Source organism: Cheilinus undulatus, linkage group 8 (genome assembly GCF_018320785.1).
Source record: "Cheilinus undulatus linkage group 8, ASM1832078v1, whole genome shotgun sequence".
NCBI classification, from domain to species: Eukaryota; Metazoa; Chordata; class Actinopteri; order Labriformes; family Labridae; genus Cheilinus; species Cheilinus undulatus.
The window spans coordinates 42,001,323-42,022,847 of record NC_054872.1 but is presented as its reverse complement, the minus strand read 5'-3'; the positions used below and the strand labels follow the sequence as shown (position 1 = coordinate 42,022,847).

At 38.1% G+C, this 21,525-nt stretch overlaps 2 protein-coding genes across 2 annotated transcripts in view; both read left to right on the top strand.

The window, feature by feature from the left end:
* sv2a (synaptic vesicle glycoprotein 2A) overlaps positions 1-17,613 on the top strand; it is an 85,001-nt gene extending 67,388 nt beyond the window's left edge. Inside the window, exons 6-13 of the mRNA XM_041792470.1 lie at positions 1,479-1,568; positions 2,065-2,172; positions 3,567-3,655; positions 4,671-4,835; positions 5,204-5,337; positions 9,693-9,899; positions 11,432-11,591; positions 13,954-17,613. Of these exons, the coding sequence (XP_041648404.1) occupies positions 1,479-1,568; positions 2,065-2,172; positions 3,567-3,655; positions 4,671-4,835; positions 5,204-5,337; positions 9,693-9,899; positions 11,432-11,591; positions 13,954-14,137 (1,137 nt within the window). The 3' untranslated portion in view covers positions 14,138-17,613. The remainder of the gene's footprint in view (positions 1-1,478; positions 1,569-2,064; positions 2,173-3,566; positions 3,656-4,670; positions 4,836-5,203; positions 5,338-9,692; positions 9,900-11,431; positions 11,592-13,953) is intronic.
* A 1,838-nt stretch (positions 17,614-19,451) lies between these two features.
* Positions 19,452-21,267, top strand: bola1 (bolA family member 1). The gene is made up of 2 exons (XM_041793948.1): positions 19,452-19,516; positions 20,548-21,267. The coding sequence occupies exon 2, from the start codon at positions 20,573-20,575 to the stop codon at positions 21,023-21,025; it is 453 nt and encodes a 150-aa protein (XP_041649882.1). The 5' UTR covers positions 19,452-19,516; positions 20,548-20,572; the 3' UTR covers positions 21,026-21,267.
* The last annotated feature ends 258 nt before the right edge of the window (positions 21,268-21,525 follow it).

Below are 21,525 nucleotides of genomic sequence, written 5' to 3'. Positions count from 1 at the left end.
TATCTATCATCACATTGCAGATCTTTTGTTGCAGAGACTTGTCTCTGCATGATATTTTTTATTTAACTTTGAAGTTTCACTGTCACTGCTCTGCCCACCCACAATTCCTTTGATGCTCACTGACATCAGACAGCATCTCTGTTTTATTAAAGCACATAAAAGTGACAGCAGGTTGCAGAAACAAAGACAATGCACAAAAACAGAATTAAAAATCAGATTAAAATTTGAGGGAGGTAGTTAGACTCTTTACAAAATACAGTTTATGTACTATGTACCTAAAGGTCAGTAGGTAAGAAGTAATCGATCAACTGCTCTGTATCTTACAGACGCCTGTTTAACATAATGTGAAAATGGCTCACACTACTGCCCTATCCAGACACAAGTCTTTCCCACATTTTGACACATCTATAGATTAAACCAGTGAGATATGTGTTAATTAGTGAGATTAATAGGTGCTGGTAGAAGTCATGTAACTGCAAGGGAACGTTCAGGCTCTAAGGCCTTCATAGGTTTCTTTTTAATATTTATGATTAAATGTATAAAAATAAATAGAAATAAAAATAGAGTAATGCTGCAGTACACTACCAAAAAAAGGTCAAATTAAACAGAAAAATTCAGTTTTTGGTTAGAAACTTTAGAGTTACAGCTGTTCTGAGATGACATTTGTTAGATTTTCTGCTGAGATTAAAAAAACGGAATTACAGCCCTTTCTTTTTTTTAATTTATTTTGATCCCTTAATTGATACTTTTTAATGATCTGATTGCTTATTAATATCACTATCAATACTTTAATTTTATTTGCTGGAAGGGAAATAATACATTTTCATCAGACTCTGAGAAAGGCTTGTATTAAAAGGTAAAGGGTTGTATTCAGTTTTTGTTATCACTGGATAATCAAACAAATTTCATCCCAAAATAGCTAGATTATTCAAGTTTCTTACCAAAATCTGACGTTTTTTGTTTTTTGATGTTTCATTTGGGCTTTGTTAGTATTCTGCAGCCTTACTCTTTTTTGTATAGAGTGTCAAAGGAAAGTTTTCAAGTTTCCTTTGCAGAAAATAAATGTTATGTGTTGCACATGCTTCCCTTATTTTATCAAATATGTCCCAAATTTAAAATCAAGGTAAATACTGAAAAAGAGTTTTTCTTGACCCCACCCCCCCAGTTGGACCCCTATCTACAAGGTGCAGTACTATTTTGGTACAGAAACAGGCTGGCTGTTTTCTGCTCCTCTAAGGAATACAGACCATTTTTGATGGCAAAGCTGCATGACTTTCTAAAATTTAGTCTGCTTGCAGATTGTGAATCAATATTAGACAAATCTCTTTCTTTAAAAGAAAGGCGCCTTTAAATATAAGTAGCTAGAGATATTTTGTATAAGTTGATAAACCTTTTTAAAACAACACCTGCTGTAGAGGATAAATTCATGTATGAGTGTTGTCTAACAAGTACATCATTTTCTGATTTTTCTCCTCCAGAACGGGAAACACGACGAGGCATGGATGATTCTAAAGCAGGTCCATGACACCAACATGAGGGCGAAGGGTTACCCAGAGAGGGTTTTCTCTGTGAGTCATACATATATTCTAAACATCCATAGAAGTACTGTCTGCATACAGGGAAAAATGTCCTCACATGTATATGCTCCTGCCTGCAGGCTGGTACAGTGCAGCAGGTTTGAGCTCTGTGCTGCATAAATTAGCATAATTATAATTTCAAACAGATTTCCTTTAAACAACTGTAATCTCTTAACGCCCCAAGTCACACAGTTTATATTAATATTTTATGAAAATGAAAAATGGTGACAAAAATACTTTAAAACATTATCACAGTGTCAGGTGATTACTTCGAGGTGGAAAGAAGCCATTAGAATAGTCCCCAGTTTTTCTCTGTTAGAGAGACTTTTTGAAACTTGACAGTTTGTTTAAATGATCTTTGATTAGAATGTGACAGATATGAGTCCATGTTTGTGAAGAAAAAACATTTTTAGTTTTTTTTTTAAAAAAGAAAAGAATGTACAATCACCAAACAGAAGATTTCTAATGATTTACTGACTATTTCCAGGTGACCACGATCAAAACAGTGAAGCAGATGGATGAACTGGTGAACCTGGGCGATGGTGCTGCCTGGCATGAGAAATGGAGGATAAAGCTGACGACTCTTTTCCATCAGGTGACAGATGCTGCAGTTTGTTCCTTAGGCATACGATTGCTCCCTCTTCTTTCACATTAGTAACATTGTAATGTGCCTGAACTCACCTGCATATGTATTCTGTGTGAAAGATTAGGTAGTGGTATTTGTGTAGTTGGTTTGCCAAGGAGAGACCACCATGGCAAGCACTCCAGCTTTGTTGATGCTCCTTGTGGACAATGTGGTCCATCCTGCAGGCTACTCTGAATGTTTCTGCTATTTTGAGATGCTAATAATGCCCCTGTTCCTAGTTCCATATCTACTGTGCAGCTAGAAGTATGAAAGGGGTCCATGCAGACCAGATATGAGGATTTTTGAAGATACAGCAGGCATAAGGAATTGCTTCTACAACCTTACTTGCTGACAAGTGCAGTTGTCTTCACATCTCCTACATACCATGCCTGAGCCTACATAAACTGTGCCATAGACCACCTGTTCAAGTGTCCCGGAGGCACAGTGCCATGCTTGGGTGTGGCCCAGGTTCCTAAAGTGAAAGCACCCTTAATGTCATAGATTTTTTTTGGGGCGTACTGCTAAGATGAGACAAAGAAACAAGGTTAACACCATGAGGGTACAAAGACTAAAAGCAGCTGATTTTAGTAAGGTCATATACCTATATAAAATTCTGGCTATCTATTTTCATTAAAAAATGTGATCAAAATGAAAGTATTTCTTGTTTTAAGGGATGTTAATTGATTTCCTGTGAAAAGTGAGATGAAAATATTGCTGCTGATCTTTTATCTGTAAGGTTGATGCTCTTAAAGCAAGACATTAACATTTTTTAGCACACAGCTTTAGCCTACTAAACATAAAGCCTCTTTACTTATTTCTAAAACAACCCATCTGCAACCTTAAGTGGATGCTTTGGGGGGACTGAAACAGAATATTTCCAGGGTATAACTCAACAGTTGCTACTTTATGTTCCTTTTTGATTAAACCTAGCATGGGGTGTTTGCTTTAAAAGCTTCCAATCTCCAGGCTAAGTTAGCCTCACCATCTTGTGGCTCCAGCCTTCTGTAGGTGTCTTTTTCTATTACTTATTGCAAGGTAGCAAACAAGGATTTTTTCATTTGCTCATACAACAAAGGAGGGAAACACAAATGCCCGTCAGAAGTTGTACGCCATTTGGAAAAAAAGGCTGTTAAGCTCAGCCTTTAATTATGTGATGGTTGTCTTTGTGTACTGTGTGTATTTAGTAATGCATTGTTTTACATTGTAACTCAGGGGGATCCTGGGATGTGATGTGTATTTACTGCTGTTTTCATGGAGATCTGTTGGATGTTTACTTTTTCAGTGACTGTGCTACATATTTATTAGTTTCTCTCAGTGTTGTCCCTGTGTTTTTATATCTGTATATTTGTTTTTTGTTCCTTCAGGTGTGGAGTAACTTCCAGACCGTTTTCTCACCGCAGTACCGGCGCACCACCTACATGATGATGGCCGTGTGGTTCTCCATGTCCTTCAGGTGAGGATAGGTCAAAACCAGGAGGGAATATGCAGCTTTAGCTGGGTTCTTTGACACATTAAATATACACTAGTACTTCTTCAAACAGTAAATACAGAGACCATAGAGGATTTGCTGAAACCAAAAATATAGTGTGATACCCAGTGTTGCTGTATTTCTGTTTAACTTCAATAAGATAGAAGTTTAAGTAATCTGAAGAAAGTGCTGGCACCAGTTTGCATCAACATAACAAAGCAAAATACGGGATTAACTAGAAAAGCACTCAGAGAGCGCATACCTCCGCCATTAGCCCTATCTTCCAATTGTACAGAACCCTTTAAAAAATTCCTGGATCCAGACAGTGATCTGGATCACTCCCAAAATGTAATCAATTCTTCCTTATGGCATTTCTGACATTTCCTGAAAATTTCATCAAAATCCGTCCATAACTTTTTGAGTTATGTCGCTAACAACAGCTTTGACAGCTTTGGCAGCAATGTTTATTGATGATAAAATACCTTTACTACCTAACAAGATTAGAAGTCGTTGGTGAATCACAGATTTTTCTTAAGAATTTTTAGTAAAAGAGGTCCAAGGTGTTTCAAATAATACCCTTCTGAAGCTTAAGTAGAGCAGCCAGTGGATCACAAAGGTTAAGTATTAAGTTTATACATTTTATACAAAACAACAGGAAGAGAGAAGAAAAGGATAGTGTTTGATATTTTGACAGCCACAACTAAAATCAAATCAGCAATCAGAGATACAAAAAGTACCTAAAGTATGAAATAACATCAGAGTAAAGGACAGCAGAATGCTTGATTTAAAATCCTTTTAATGAAGTGTGTTTTAGAAGGGATTTAAATATGGACCTTCCTTGTTACAGTTACTGTTAACTTTTAAGACATCACAGTGAGCATTAACCTATGCTGGTGGTCCAGTTCTGTTGCTCAGACAGAGGATTTACCACGTTCATCTAGCTTTGTGCTTCGACAGCTGCACTCTCACTATCTCTCTCTCTCCTCTCTCCCTCGTGCAGCTACTACGGTCTGACCGTGTGGTTCCCTGACATGATCAAGTACCTGCAGAAACAGGAATACGCCTCACGTACCAAGGTTTTCACCAAGGAGAAAGTAGAACACGTCACCTTTAACTTCACCCTGGAAAACCAGGTCCACCGCCAGGGAAAGTACTTCAACGACAAGTGAGTCAGCTGTAACCGTTCGTGCTCTCTCTCAGCCTTATTTGAAATGCACGGCGGCTCAGCACCTTTGAGCCCAAGGATAATTTAATAAATTAAATGTAAATTCATTTTTTTTAAGATTTTCTGTGTAAATTTATTCACAGAACTTGAATCTTTCTTGTTTGAAACAAACAAGCCTTCTTTTTTAGCATGCATGTGATTTAAGTCGTGACAATTCAAAATGTAAAAGGTAATAAAGGAGTTAAGTTTTAACCTTTGCCATGAAACACTGCATCTTCATTTTCTCTCTCCACTCCCATAATCCACCTGTTCACATCTCTTTGCCTTCGTGTCTTGACTTCATTTCTCTTGCTTGTAAATCCATGCAGATTTATGAACTTGAAGATGAGATCGATGGTGTTTGAAGACTCGCTGTTCGAGGAGTGTTACTTTGAAGATATCACCTCCAGCAACACCTTCTTCAAAAACTGCACCTTCATCGCCACCCTCTTCTACAACACTGGTAGGAAAAGCACACACATACCAACACACATTGATTAGTTATGATGGTTAACTAAAGGTGGGGATCTGTTCCCCTCTGTGGTTGCGTGCTCTCTCTTGAGTTATGTGATGAATCAGGCTGAAACTTCCCTTTTTTTTACCTTAACACTGTTTATTCTGGTAACAACAAAATCATATTAGTTCCCTGATAGCCACTCTCGAAGGAAGCAGCCCCTGAATTGAGACACGGCTGCTGTTCAGTTCTTGACAAAATGTAAGAGAGGAGGGTCCGCTTTGAGAAAGACCCAGTGTCTTCCTTCCAGTCTCCTGCAGTAAGGGTCATAACATTAAGAAAACCGATCTCGTCACATTCTTTGAAATCCATTTTTCCATGACTTGCATCAGTTTGATGCTGATTTCTTTCAATTAAAGTTGAAGCACTCCCTGAAAGAGTGAATGAATTCCTCTTTAATGATGTTGTGTCTCTCTTCAACTGCATTCCCTTCGTGATATTTTTAGAACTTTAGAGGACCTCTTTATAAATCACTGCCTCTTTAGTAGAGCTCTTGGCACACTTTATTCACTCTACAAATGCGGTTGTAGTAAAGGATGTTCTCAGTTTCCTGTAGAGTATTATGATGAATGGATAGTGTAGTCTACTTTGTTAAAACCATCTTTCTTTATGATCTTTATCAATGACCCCTGTCTAGAAGGTATGCAGGTCTAACTGTAACACCCAAACACTGTGTCAGAAATAGATGTAGTAACAGCGTTACTCATTGTTTTGTGGACTGTGCTTTGAAGTTGTAAGGTCTGCATTTTGGCCATGCCCATTTGACTTTTTTGGAGCTGTAAAGTGAGCGAATATATAAGGTTGTGTGACGTCTACCTGCAGACTGCAGATCTCAGACACCCCCTCTTACAGAACACTAGTTTGAGATGTTGTGTATGACAAAAGGAAATGACATAATTTGCTGTTAAAGAATTTTAGAAGGTTTTTTTTTTTAGTCAAACTTTATTGATAAACAAAGTCTTACATTTACATTCATGTATTCATGACATAACCACATTGCAATCATTACAGAATAAACAACATTTTATAAGTAAAACAGAAAAAATGTTGGCGGTCTAGTACGGGATTAAATTCTGTATAGACCTGTTTCAGAAGTAGTTATGTTAATGTTAGCAGGCTTTACAATTTATTTTAGCTAATATAGCTACACTAGCTACATTGTTAATGTTTTTATGTAGGCAAATGTAGCCTCATTATCTTTAACCTTGGATCCTGAGTTAAAGCTAATGTACCTTCATTAGCTACGTAGGTAATGCAGCCAATCTAGCTGCACTAGCTATATTGTTAGTGTTATTACATAGGCAAATGTAGCTACATTATCTTTAGCCTTGGGTCACAAGCTAAAGGTTATGTATCTTCATTAGCTATGTAGGTAATGCATCTAATGTAGCTGCACTGGCTATATTGTTAGCTGTATTACGTAAGCAAATATAGCTACATTATCTTTAGCCTAAGATCATGAGCTTAAGCTTATGTAGCCACATTAGCTACATAGGTAATGCAGCTAATGCAGCTGCACTGGTAACATGGTTAATGTTAATACGTAAGCAAATGTAGCGACATTAACTTTAGCTTGGATCATGAGCTTAAGCTACTGTAGCAACATTGGCTAATGCAGCTAATGTAGCTGCACTAGCTACATTGTTAACGTTATTACATAAGCAAATGTAGCTACATTAACTTTAGCCTTTAGCCTAGGATTATGAGCCAAAGCTAATGTAGCTACGTTAGCTATGCAGGTTATGCAGTTTATGTAACTACGATAGCTTCAGCTATGTGAGCCAGGTCAGCTGCATTACCTACGTAGCTTATGTGGCTAACGTAGCTTTGTTAGCATTAGCCTTAGCTATGTTAGCTGTATTAGAGTGTTTTCATGTAGAACAAGCGTTTTTCCTGTCAACAGACGGTTTACTCTGCTTTATTTAATGTTTTGTAATCAGGTTTTGCAGGTCAGGTTCTTGACTCTTAATTTTTGGCGTCCTTACCCTGCCAGCAAAATCTGCTTCATTTGTTTGCTAAAATGGTGCGTTTACTCTCTTTCCTCCTTCACTGACTGAATGACTCGATACATTTTGCAGCTGTACAGAGCTGAAACACTTCCCATCACCCCGGAACGAATCCTCTATATTTCACCTTGACAGTTTCAGAGCTATCTCTCATCTCAAACTGCAGCATTGATTTTTCTCCACAAATGTCAAAAGTAGAAAGTAGGTGAGAACTCAATCCTGTGCATTTTAGAAAAACAACACTGTATTATTTATCAGCTTGTGGTGTCTAGACATACAAACACATATACAGCCAGATCTTCCTCTCATTTTCCAGTCTTGATACATGCCAAGCTATGACTCAAAGCTGCAATCAGTGCTGGACAGGAACCTCATTAGGGAGGAATTATAAACATGTTTGCTTATTAATGCTTAATCTCTCTTAGAGCTCCTTGTTTGGATTAATCACCCTTATTGTCAAGCAACAGCATAAAGGAAACATATGAGGTAATGAATGCTATCTGGCCTTACAAAGATAACGACATATTTATCAAACAGAACCTTACGTTTTATTGACCCCATGTATGAAATTTAATATTCACCCACTTGTTGCATGTTTTTTGATTTCATGTCGATGTTGGACAAAAGTGAAGCGAATGGCTGCAAAAACAGAGGCTTTAGCTGTATCCTGTTGGAGTCAATGATCATTCAAGCGGGCTAAAACTTCTTAATGTACAAATCAATCCTGAAAAGCTGATGTTCTTTCAATTAAAGCACAAATTGCACAGACTTATTGACAGTTTTCCCAGTGCTAACAGATGATGTTGACACTTCAGATGTTTGTTTGAGGAATTTAAGAAATAATCACCTACTAAATGGCAATACTGGGTAAAAAAATCACAATTAGATTATTTATCTCAAATCGTTCAGCCCTAAATGGTAGGTACTAAACCTGCCCTGGACTACAGTCCAGGCCAAACAGATGGACCTTGGCCTAACCAAAAGAGGTAGTCTCAGTCCTGACCAAACTGAACCACAATCCGGTTCATATCCAGTTTTAAAGCATTATTTTGAAAGGTTTGGACCTTTGTATCAATGACAAGAAATTATGGCATGAGGCCCAGAAAAAGGAATTCCCACACCAAAACAAAACAAGCCATGGAAGCACATGGGAGGAAGAGGACATAATGTTACAAGGGTCCAACTGGAGAAAAACACGTAAAACTAGGGAAAATTTCAAACTGTTTTTCAAGAGGATGAAAGAGAGGATACAAGAAGGCGGCAGCAGAAGCAAGCTATTTATGAAGGTGTCAGTACTCCGTGAAAAGCGGTGCTTCCACAAATCACACCTTCTCCCCTAGTCAGCATTGCAACAGCTTGTAGAATTGCATACTGTCTTCTCCTTTCCTGTCCACGACAATAAAATTGTCATCTGATGAGGAACCTCATAAGCCAAACTTGGCTTAGTGTTTGTGCTGCTCTTTGAGTTGATGCTGTTGGTAGAAGTAAATCAACAAAAATATGATGGTGGAAATGACTATTTAATTCAGTTTTTCTACATCCAAGCTATGCGCATTATTCAACGTCAGACACAAACTAACCAATCAATGTAAACTATAGAGACACACAAATGACATAATTGATGACAACATCAAATAGGTTTGTCATGTAAAGTCTTAAAGTCCGTACGACCATTTCAGGTGTGAAAACACCCAGAAACTACCATAAAGATGAATAAGGACCAAACAGCTACCTTTAGAACATCAGCAGTGAGGACATTCTTCACTGTAGCACCAAATTAAATTGGATGCCATGCTCTGCTAGTTAAGATTAATGTCTTTGTGATCCTGCTCAATTTAAGTGATAAACTAGTTTAAGTTCCAGATTTTTAGAATTTACACCGAAACTGAAAACGAAACTCAGACAGAGCTTATCGTTGGCCAAAGTGCAAAACCCTCTATCTGCAGGAGAATAAGGGAGGCTGCTTATAGTATTGATCACACAAAATATAGTTATATTGTCCAAAAAACATTGTATTTTGTATAGAAAAAAAAGCATTCTGTAAGAAAACAACAAGTTCTGTTTAGTTTCGTGTTTCAGCCATTGATATGCAGCTGGGCACACAAGAAATTTTCAAGTTTTATTGCCTGCATAGTAGTAATTATTCTGATAAGATATGTTAAAACTCTCCTCTAACTGGTGGATCACCGTCTTTTCTCCCCTTGCTGTTTAAAAGTTAATTGCAATAATCAAATCTTTCTAACAAATTCTATATTTCTGTGTTCTCTTCCTTTCTCCTTCCTTCTCTTTTCTCCCCAGATCTCTTCAAGTATAGGTTGGTCAATTGCAGACTCATCAACAGTACGTTCCTACACAATAAAGAAGGCTGTGTACTCAGCGACGTCAGCGATGAAAACAATGCCTACATGGTCTACTTCGTCAGTTTCCTGGGCACCTTAGCTGTGTTGCCAGGGAATATAGTCTCTGCGCTGCTCATGGACAAGATTGGACGGCTGAGGATGCTAGGTAATGTGAGCATAAAACTCCATAAAGCATATTTGCATGGTAGATATTTTCCTTTGAACCCTCACTCAAAATGGGAAGCTCAGATGCTGGTGTTTTTGAACAGCTTTAGACAACTCATTTGATAGAAATTTGAAGAATTTGCATCGGTCTGTGGTGGCATGAAATTGACTGATGGGATGACAGGATTTATTTAGTTCGTTCATGTCATCCAGCTTACTTTCAGAGTTGAAAATATGCCTTTAAAATACTGATGTTGTAATGATTTGTTATAGTAGCATTTGGGCTTTAACACAGAGTTTGACAAGAAAAAAAGAAAATAAATTACTCACCTTAGCATATACGAAAAGTAGGATAAAAGGGAGTTAAAATTGTAAAATAGTTGAGAAATTGTGTGGTAAAAACTGAAGGTATACTGTAGGTACAGTATTGTGCATAACTTTATGGCATATTGAAATAAGACTTGTAATGGCAAGTAAGTCACCAGAGGGCAGTGGAAGGAAGAAGGATTTGCACAATTCTGGTTGTACTCTGGATGTCCTTGCATGTTAGCAGGGGCATGGGAAAATAATCTGTTGAAAAAATAACAAAGTTGACACCTTTAGGGCCGAGTAAGGGGTAGATCTGGCATGTAAGCATTGCCTATGGTACCATACAGGCAGGGAGAAGGGTTGCCATATGCCCGTGGTTTTGCTGTGGATGTGTCAAGGGCCTGAAAACCACTGGTGGTCTCTGGGTGTATCACCATGGGGGGAAAAGGCCTAAACTAAAAAGATGCTGTTAAGCTTGGCCTTGTCTGCAGGGTGACAAATGTGACATATGTCTTCTCTGACTCTTAACTTAATTTGTTGCTGTTCTGTGGTTTCAGGCTGATTTAGACCTGTTTTTATTAGCTAACCAATCCTGAAGACAGGCCAAATTTCAGCCTGATTGCACGTCATTAGTTTGCTGTGTAATGGGGAACATGATTGTTGATCATGGCCTGATCAGCAGCTCCCTGCTGGTCAGATGAATCTCTGTCATGTTTGATGTTTTGATCACACACAATTGCACAGTGAAAGCAGAGCCATGAGCCATTTTTTTCTCTGTTGTGTTTGGGCAAACTGTTAGATAGCGTCTGAAATCGCCATGGAAACGGCCTGTTATGCCTGTGAATAAGATGTAAACAAGAGAGGCATTGGCAGGAAATAGCAGACCCTCAGTTGCAAGGGAAGATTTGTCATGATTAAGCTGCTAGATAACTTTTGCATGAGAGAGGTCATTTAGAGCAGATGATTTGCATGCAAGAAATATGAAAAGAGGCTGATTTTAATGTGCTATTTAGCAGCCTCAATTTTAGCCCTAGTTTTTTTACACACATTGTCACAAATATCAAAATACACAGTGGTAAATGATCTGCACAGAGCACTGATTGGATCAAATTCTTTCTTGTCTAACTTTTCCCTGAACAATAATGAATCAATGAAGGATTTCCTCCTTTCTTAAAGCATCACTATTCATTCTTTACCTTTCTTTTCCCCATTATTCTTCTCCAGCGGGCTCCAGTGTGATCTCTTGCGTCAGCTGTTTCTTCCTGTCCTTTGGCAACAGCGAGTCGGCCATGATTGCTCTGCTTTGCCTGTTTGGGGGAATCAGCATCGCTTCCTGGAACGCCCTGGATGTGCTGACGGTGGAGCTCTACCCCTCTGACAAGAGGTAGGAAATAAAGGCATGCCCTGAAATCTCCCTGACACCGTGTAGACACAAGCAGTTGAACTGAATGACGTGTTAAATGCCGTCATAAGACCTGCCCATCAGTGATTGGCTGGCTTACAGGGATGGATGACATTGTGGGGTGAAATCATTGGTCGTCCATGTGATGCAAAGCATCCAGCAGCCTTGTTGCCACCTAATGGTTTTAGAAGGATCTTGTCTTATTTCCTCATGCTCACCTCTCTTACAAGTCATTTGTTTTGTCTTTAAATGTGTCATTTTAAATACTAGTCAACAAAAAGAAAGAAGAACCAAAGCAGGAGCTTTTCTTTTGTGTTGGCACTCTGAATTACGTTAGACAGCAGCATTTGAATATCCCTTCCGTAGCATGTTGCTCCACCTTGTGGTTGTATAAATCCCCTACAGCTTACACAAGCTGTAAAAATCAGACATTTCATTACACTGAGTTATAATTGATTTCAAGGTGTAACATAAACAGTGATAAATTCTGCCATTCCACACCAGTGGCTCCTTATTCAGGACTCAAATATTCTTAGTGTTGGTCAGTGAAAATATATCTGGACGGAGTAACAGAGTGTTTATGTGCATCCATTGAAAATGAGATTTTATACATCAATGGGAATATTCAAAAATAAGGGTTGAAAAGGGGAAGAATCTGTTGTAAAACTGCTGCTTTGTTTGATGCCAAAACACTTTGTCTCACATATCCTAAATATCCTACAAGACCTCAAGTGAATATTTAATTTTAGCTTATTTTCAATATTTTTTAATAATTTAGCTAATTTTTAATAATTATTGTAGCTTTTTTATGTCATCATGACAACTGCTTGCAAGGCTGTTAGATAAACAAATCAATTGATTTACACCTGTGATTGAAGTAGATGAATAAAAATATGTAATTCATATTGATATATGCATCATCTAATTTATTCCTAACAAAACAGTCTATTTTTAATCTATGTAATATTGTATTTTTGTATGATGTAGAAAAATGTTTTGCTTGTATTAGTTTCAAAATACAGAAGATGAGGAACTTAAAAGATAATTGCATTTTAAGTTGCAATTGCAATATTGGGTGAAAAATTGGAAATTGATTATTTTCTCAAATGGGTCAGTCCTAGTTGTACTTACTGTCAGATGCTGACAGAAGTTTCTTCTAAATGAAACTGTAACATTGTAATATAGAAATTGGCTGTATCTCATACAGTGCCTACATAAAGTATTCACTCCTTAGATGTTTAACCCTTCTATTACTTATTTTAAATCAATCATGGTCAATATAATTTATAAAAAAATTAGCAAACAAAAAAAGCAACCTCTTTACTGTCAAATTGAAAATTGTTTTCTTCAAAGTAATGTCAATTTAATAAAATTTGTAAGGAAAAATAAGTGACAGCAGTCACACACTAGCCGCACAATTAGTGAAATGGGGATCACCTGAATGCAGTGAATGTGTCTCAAGTGATTGTAGTATAAAGACACCTGTGTCTGGAAGGTCCAGTCACTGGTTAATCAGTATTCCTGACTACCATTACACCATTAAGACAAAAGAACGCTCTAAGAAGAAAGCAAGATAAAGGGTTATTAAAAAGTATAAATCAGGGGATGGATGCAAAAACATTCCAAGGCACCGAAGATCCCTCAGAGGTCAGTTAAATTCTTCATCAAGAAATGGCCTAGTTCAGACTGTCCTCACAAACTGAGTGACCGTGCAAGAAGGAGACAAGAGAGAGAGACCACCAAGACACCTATGACTACTCTGAAGGAGGTACAAGCTTCAGCAGCTGAGATGGGAAAGACTCTGCATACAACAACTGTTGGCCTGGTTCTTCACCAGGGAGAGTGGCAAAGAGAAATCCACTGTTGAAGAAACCTCAGATTAAATCTGGACTAGAGTTCATCAAAAAGGCATGTGAGAGAGTCCATGGTCAAGTGGAAGAAAGTTCTTTGGTCTGATGAAACCAAAATGGACCTTTTTGGCCATCAGACAAGACGCTATGTTTGGTGGACACTAAATACTGCACATCACCACAAACACACCATCCCCACTGTGAAGCTCGATGGTCGCAGCATCATGCTGTGGAGATACTTCTTGGCAGTGGGCCCTGGAAGGCTTGTGAAGGTAGAGGGTAAAATGAATGTAGCAAAATATAGAAGAGCCACAGCTTAAGAAAAGACTTATAAAATCAAAAAAGGGTTAAACATCCAAGGGGGTGAATACTTTTTATATGCATTGTATACTTTTCTACTGTTTTTTCTTTGCTTGTTTTGATTTCTTTAAATAAGTGATCAAACAACAGACGGAATTGTTAACTCTACTCTTCATTGTCTTTCTCTTTCCCAGAACCACCGCCTTCGGCTTCCTCAACGCCCTCTGTAAATTAGCGGCTGTTTTAGGCATAAGCATCTTCACCTCGTTTGTTGGTATCACCAAGGCCGTGCCCATCCTCTTTGCCTCGGGGGCGCTGGCGGCAGGCAGTTTTCTGGCCCTTAAACTACCAGAGACCCGGGGTCAGGTGCTGCAATAGTGTGGCGCCACCAACTTTCCAGGGGAGCGGAAGAGTTTTTCGCCACACTGTGAATGAAGAGCTCAAGAGCCCTTAAAATCCTACCCTCTAACCCCTCCTTCACGTTGATAGAGTTACGTAAGTGCTCATGCTTCAAGACAACACAGAGGAGCGACACAGATTAGCTGTAGATCTTGATAGGTCCCATCATAAGATTCCTTGAAAAATACCTTGAGCTTAGGTAGAATTACTGCTCTTGAGTAGTTGTCAAGTAAGAGGCAAAAGTCAATCAGAGAGCAGCATTTCAATATAAAATTTCGATTTGATTCATCCAGCTGGGGTTGGAGGTCAGGGGACGGGGGTTCTTGATGATGAGCCATGGAAATAGACTCATAGAAATGACCACTAGCCATTGTTTCGGAGTTCTCTGTAGTCACCTCCATCCTCCTGAGCAAATTCAACTCACCTGTCAAGTCTTGAGTACTTTGCCATTGTTGGACATAGAATCAAAAATGCGACATTCTCTGCCTTGATTTGAAGCATTTTTGACTTTTTCGGGGTAAAACCAAGACTCAACTCTCTTGGCTTTCTCTTTAACAAAGACCTCTCCTCATTTTTTCTCTCCTAAAGGTCTTGTGTTGGTGTACAGACTAACTGCCATTTTATAGATTATAGAACATTCCAGGTTTGCTTTTGTTGTTGTTAAAATGTGGCGAGGAGATCAATCGAGGCTCTTTTTCTCCCTTTAAAACATTGTTTCTGATCACGCCATGAGACATTCAAGTCATACGTTTCCCATTTCATGTTTTCAATCTTGTGTCATAATCGCCATTTCATCACAAAGATGAAGCCGTTTGTTCAAATGTACATTCGAAGCACAACCATTTGCCAGTGTGAATGTCCCTCAACATTTTCTTGACTTGATGAAAATGTTAAAAAAACTCACAGTCACCATTTTTCAATCATCCTGTGTATCCCTTTGTATGAAATGCCTTTTTAGTACCTCCCCTAGACTTACAGTACGTTTGCCTCTTATAAAACATGTTTGGAGGGTGTTATGCATGTCATAAAGTATGTATGTAAATTTATGGAAATTGAGAAAACAACATGTAAGTTACATTTTTTGAAACCCTCCCATGGCTTAATTTTGTGTAATATTTTGACATTTCCTACCCACAAAATACAGCACAGTGCTTTTTTTCTGCTGTAGGTTGCAGTAAACATTCACCCAAAGTAAAATAGTAACACAAATCACTCTTATAAAACATAATAAGTGGACGTAAAGTGCAGGCACGAACTGTGTTCGGTGTGTAAGAGATGACAGATAAACTATAATCAGATTCTTTGTGTGAACTGAATGTTTATATTAATGTGAGTGTGCTTCTTGGTGCAATATTGAACCTCTGTGCAATATTGGGATTATTTTTATTTATGTCTTCTAGCATTTTACATTCGGCAAAACCTTTTCTGGTTTGTGAATGGTTGTGGGCTAGCTGTCTTAGATTGACAAATGAATATGATGTGATAAAAAAGGACAAGCATCACCTGCAGAGAGTAGCATCAGGAGGGTGTTTGCACCAAAAATTTAAACTAGCAGCAGAGTTGTCCTCCTTCCAATTTCCTAAACGTGAGATGTGTATGTACTGGAACAGTAGTGATTTATTGCAGTCTTAATGATGATTCTGCTCATGGGGTATGGCTTTGGAGTGCACTGGACCTTGTGTTTACTTGTGCTTTATCATATTATTATATTATACAAATGTAGCTAGATATAACATGAGATTCACCGTAGAGAACTCACTGCCAAGGGCTGCCTGTCATACATCCCACATTGGTAAAAGCACAGCGAGTTGGCAAAAATGACAACATTCCCCCTGAACTAGAGAAGCAAACGTGATGCGTTCACAATTACATGTTAAAACACAAAAAACAACAAAAGTTCTCATCAAGACTGCCATTTTTGTAGGATAGCAGCCATACACAGACTCAAGAATAAATAGAAGACCCATTGCACTAAATGTACTGTCGTACATGCACAATTGTGAATGCCTTGAGTGCTTCAAGACACAATCTGATGCAGCCTTGCTATAGAGGTATAAAAATAACAAGGTGTTTAGCAAGAGCACAAAGACCAAAATCAACCAAGATTGTCAACATGGGTGAACATTAGGTGCTTTGAGCTTTGACGACCTGCCCCCTTGGATTTCGATCCCTCTCACTGATTTTATGTCCCAAATTTGACATCCAATCCATTATCTATGAGTGTGCCATCTCTCATTAATTATTGCCAAATATTTTGTATGGCCTGAGTTTACACATTACACCATCAGTTCTCTGTTATAGATATGAAAATATGTAAATAAAAGTACTTATAATGTAACTAATGAGATAGCTCTTCAAAGCTTTGGACCCCTGGAAATTTGCAGTGAGAGTCGGTCTCTTTCAATGAATCATGCAAAACAAGAAGTGGAATCATTTTTAGGACTTTCACAGGTCACCTGAAACCCTATCTTATTTTGCATGAAACTCTGGCTTCATTAGCCTAAACGGCCAGCACATGAGAGAGGAAAATCAGCCCAAATTCCCTTTTCAAAGCACACTGATAGTATGTAAAACGCACATTAACTGTACAAACAAAAAAAGCTAAGCATCAGCAGTCCTATTCTTCGTATGTTGTCCTGTATCACCCATGAAATTAAGAACAACGATGTCAAGATAACTTGTATTTGTTTGAAATGGATTGCCATTAAAGCGCTAACCTGTCTCAGTGACTCAGTTCAGGCTCCTTCTAAGTCTAAATTGTCTGGTAGATACATATCTTAGCTTATGTTACAGGGTTTTTTGTATAATTAACTTGTTGCCTGAGCAACAGTCAATTGTGAGTGCAAAAAGTTAACAAAGCAATAAGTGTTTGGGTATTTGTCTCCTGTTCTCTTCTTTGAAGCTATTGGGAATGGGAGCACATGACTTTATGCTGGCCTTGTCCTCTAAAATGCTGAGTGTTGGCTTAATAATGACACAGGACTTAACAGCTAACATTTGTGTGTACTCTCTAAAACAACCCTGAGTCTTGAGGCTTTTGTCAATAAGATTGCATTGCCATTAATTAAATGTAACAAAGAATTTATCACCTTTGTCATTGTACTGTGCTGTAGAAACTGTAGTTGATTGTTTGTAAGTATAGAAACTGTTTGTGGAACCATGAATATATAAAAAAGTTATATAAAAAAGAAGTGTAAATGAACAATGATGTATGTTGTCTTTGATTTTGTGTATTTTGTAAAAAATGAGGATGAAATCTAAGTAAATACATCAATGTTAAATACTGGTTATGAATCATAGTTAGCCTAAATGTGACAACATCAGTTCTGTTTAAAGGTGTGTGAGATTTTTTCTTATATTTTCTCATTGTTGATTTTTGATCGGGTTTGCACTCTGCTGTGCGTCTGACCCTTTGGAATCACAATGGATAACAAAGAACCATGAAGAATAAACAAGTGGAAAATTATGAAAAGACTTTCTTTGTCGTGTCTTTATATCTATAAATATTATTGCACATTTATTTCACGATATGATGTATGATACAGTATGACACGATACATGTTAGTTCAGCAAAAGGAACAATTATGTAGCTTTAATAATACTAATGTAAATAGTTATGCCTGATTTAATCAGTTTAACACAAAACATAAGCCTGTTTGAACTGGTTTATAATGACTGTACACAGGGCTTGACATTTCACTGGCCAACTAGCCAAATGCAGGTGGATTTCAGCTGTGGCAGGTACCCAATTGACTTCAACTAGCCACTTTGGCCAGTGGAATTTATTAGTGTCACAACCTCAGCATTCTCTGGTGGATATTTGTCTGAGAATTAGATGAAACCAGCTGCATTTCTGATTTTTGAATAAAATTAATTAAAAGTCAGTGTTTTAATATTAGTATAAACTTAGTATCCATTAAAGAAGGAAACAGAGCATGTGTTTCATCTCATGCCAGACATACCCAATTTTGCATGTCACACATAGTTTCCCATCAACACAACTGTGGCCAGTGGGAATGCCCAGTGGCTAGTAACTTTTCAAAAACAAGTAACCACAGTGGCCAGTGAGCAAAAAAGTTAATGTCAAGCCCTGAATGTACATAATATGGTTTTAGTATATTTTACTTACAGTACTAAGCAGAGCTTTTCGGCATGTTTGAGCAAGAAATTGTGGCTGAAGTAAGACGTGTAATGGTGAGTGAGTTCTGCTGAGAGCAACAGGTTGACACAACCCCTGTAGTGCGCTGGATGTCCTTGCATTACAAGGTGCATGGAATAATGATCTGTTGGGGATAAAAAACAAATTCCACACCTTTAGGCAGAATAAGGGGTGGATGTACTGACAAAAACATGGTCTAGGGTGCTGTCCAGGTGGGTAGGTAGTAGGGCTACCACGAGCCTCTGGTTGTGCTGTGGATGCCCCCAGGACCCAAGAACCAGCAGCCGGCTCCAGGTTTATTATTGACTGGGGAAAAAAATGCTCTCGAGCTTCGCTTTGGCTGCTAAGTGGCAGACATTTGAGTCCACGTGTTTAGTTTGACTCTCTGCCCTTCCATCTGCCTACCTCCAGCCCAAGTTGTGATACATCAGACCCTGTGATGAATCATTAGTGCCCTATATGCCTTAAACTTATGCATATATATGTCTAGATTTCTGGTTTTGTTATTTTTTAATTTCAGCTGTCAATTTTTTATCCCCAAATTGTACTTACCTTGGTGCACATTACACTAGCTAATTCTTTATATTGCCTTCTATACTTAAAGTACAGTGGGGTTACAGTTAATACGTCTTAAAGGATAACTCTCTATAGAAAGAAGAACAACCTTTCTCAAAATGTTGAAATCTACTGGGTTTCCTTGTACAACATTCATAAAAAAAACACTAAACTCAACATTTCTTCATCTGCAGGGTTCTCTTAAAGAATGTAATATACATAAATCTTTGTAGACCTACTGGAAAACAATTTGCTGTTATTTTTTATTTAGGCATTGTCTGAGATACATCTAACTGTGTGAAAGCCAGGAGAGTGCGTTCTCTATGCTGATTGAGTGACACTACATTAAATGCAGCGATGCAGAGATGGATGGTCTCCTAGCAACCAGGACTGAATCCTCCACTGAGTTACGTTTAAAATGTGTAACTAAACAATACCTAATATCATGATAACCGATGTAAGGCGGGCGCTATCTTAAACCGAACACAAAACATGATAAAAAGGGATTTAGAAAAGATTGTTGAAAGTCTACTACTGTTATAATGCCGATTAAATAACTGCAGTTTTTATTATAAACAGATCCTTACTCAACACTGCGCATGTGCTCCTTGTGTATACTGTGGACAACTGACTTCAGCTACAAGGTGAGCTACGTTTTTAGGAAAATGTACTTTCCATACCGAGTAATTAATAATCTTTTACTATTACACTAAGGTGTGTGTTATATTTTATAAAGCTTAATGTACAGAGACGCTAACACTGTTTTTTGTCCTTCTATAAAACGTGATGGTTACAATGAAAGCTAACAGCTAACTAGCCAGTAACCTGGTTATTTAACAGCACAACCGTCACAGTAACGTTCTTTTATGTGATTTGAAGTTGTTTTACCAACTCTTAACAGTTATTTTACGCGATGTATTAGACTCTACGTGATTCAAGGCAGTTACAGTGGCCCCCTGTTCGTCTGAATGCTCTGACAAGGGCTGGTTTAGAAGCTGTTATTTTTGTTTGGTTATCTCCAGAGACAGTACATCTGCATCAAAAGTCCAATTCATGACACATCGGCTGTACCTTAAAACTCCGTTCACGGACCTCACTCCGTTGACACTGTATCAATACATCCGCTCAAGTTCCTGCAGTACAGTAGAGGAGCATTGCTATAACTCTGGGCTTCTTTAAAAATGTTTTGAATGAATAAGATTGTATGTCCCCTATATTAACATGCAATATAATTTTGATGCAACGCAATAAATTGTGACTAAAATGTCAAAAGTCCAAAAAGTATTTTTAGGAATGAATTATTACAGCTCAAAGCTTGACATGGAATAATATCATAATGAATCATGTGGCATGTATTGAGATTTGGTTAAGATACCAGTAAAAATCATACAGTATTCATACCTTTTTAAGTACTATAACAACAAAAATGTAAGCCTTAAATGTAAACCTTAATATTAAGTTATGTCTTGATTTCAGTTATCAAAATTTTAGATGTCAAAACATTACTGATGTATTTGATCATTTAAGGCAGGAGATTACCTGCAAAATGTATGTTATTTTTACAATTTTTTGATAATATTTCTAATCAAAACAACAGTGTTTGCATTGTCTCAACACATGTGGTAGTCAAGTTTAGAACATTTTATTAACTTTTCTGTCTATTCCTATATATCAGAGGTGGTCTCCTGCCACATCCTCCGATGCTTTCCTCTGTCCTCCGCTGTGCTCGACCCACCTCTACCCTTCCTGCCTTAAGCCGACCTTTGGCCCACTTCAGACCAAACATGGATCCAGATCCGAGCCGGCCTGTTGAAAGAGCCATTAGAACCAAACTGACCAACATGCTCCAGCCGGACCACTTAGAGGTACACAATGAAAGCCACATGCACGCCGTGCCACCTGGTTCAGAATCCCATTTCCGTGTCTTGGTTGTCAGCTCCCAGTTCGATGGTCTGCCGTTAATAAAGCGCCACCGTTTGGTAAATGAAGCTCTGAAGGAGGAGTTGAGTACCTGTGTTCATGCACTTGCCATCCAGGCAAAGACTCCTGAGCAGTGGGGGAGTAACCCCACACTGGCCAAGAGTCCGCCCTGCATGGGAGGCTCGAGGGGAGATCACACAGTGGAAGAAAAGCTGAAGGGCGGACGGGAGTAGAAGCAGTATTTTGACTGAACTTTAAAGACTGCAGGTGATGCTGTTGGGGAGAAATGAACAATACAACTTTATTGATCTTTTTCAAATTACAAAGGAGACAATGACTTTGCTTCAGAGCTATTTTTAATCTCATTAATTTATGCTTGCCTTGCTCAGTTGAAGTGACAACTGTTACAGATTTCAGTACAAAAAGGGTGTTATGTAGTGATTCAATGACAATAAAATATGGATACAAACATTGAGTCAGAAGTGGGTTTAAGATGTACATTCTGCACAATTAAACGATTTAACACCCAGTTTCACAATGAACTGCATTTCAACAGCCAGGCAGTACTTTTATATGCAGTTAAAAAATTCTCTCCTTCATCTGAAAGGTAAGTTTGCATCTTTTAGAGTCTACTTTAATGCAAAACTTAGATCTACGTGTGTCACCAAGAAGCCTGAAGTTATGCTGTACACCCCATGTTTACTAGTCCTTGAAATGAGCAGCCTGGATGTGA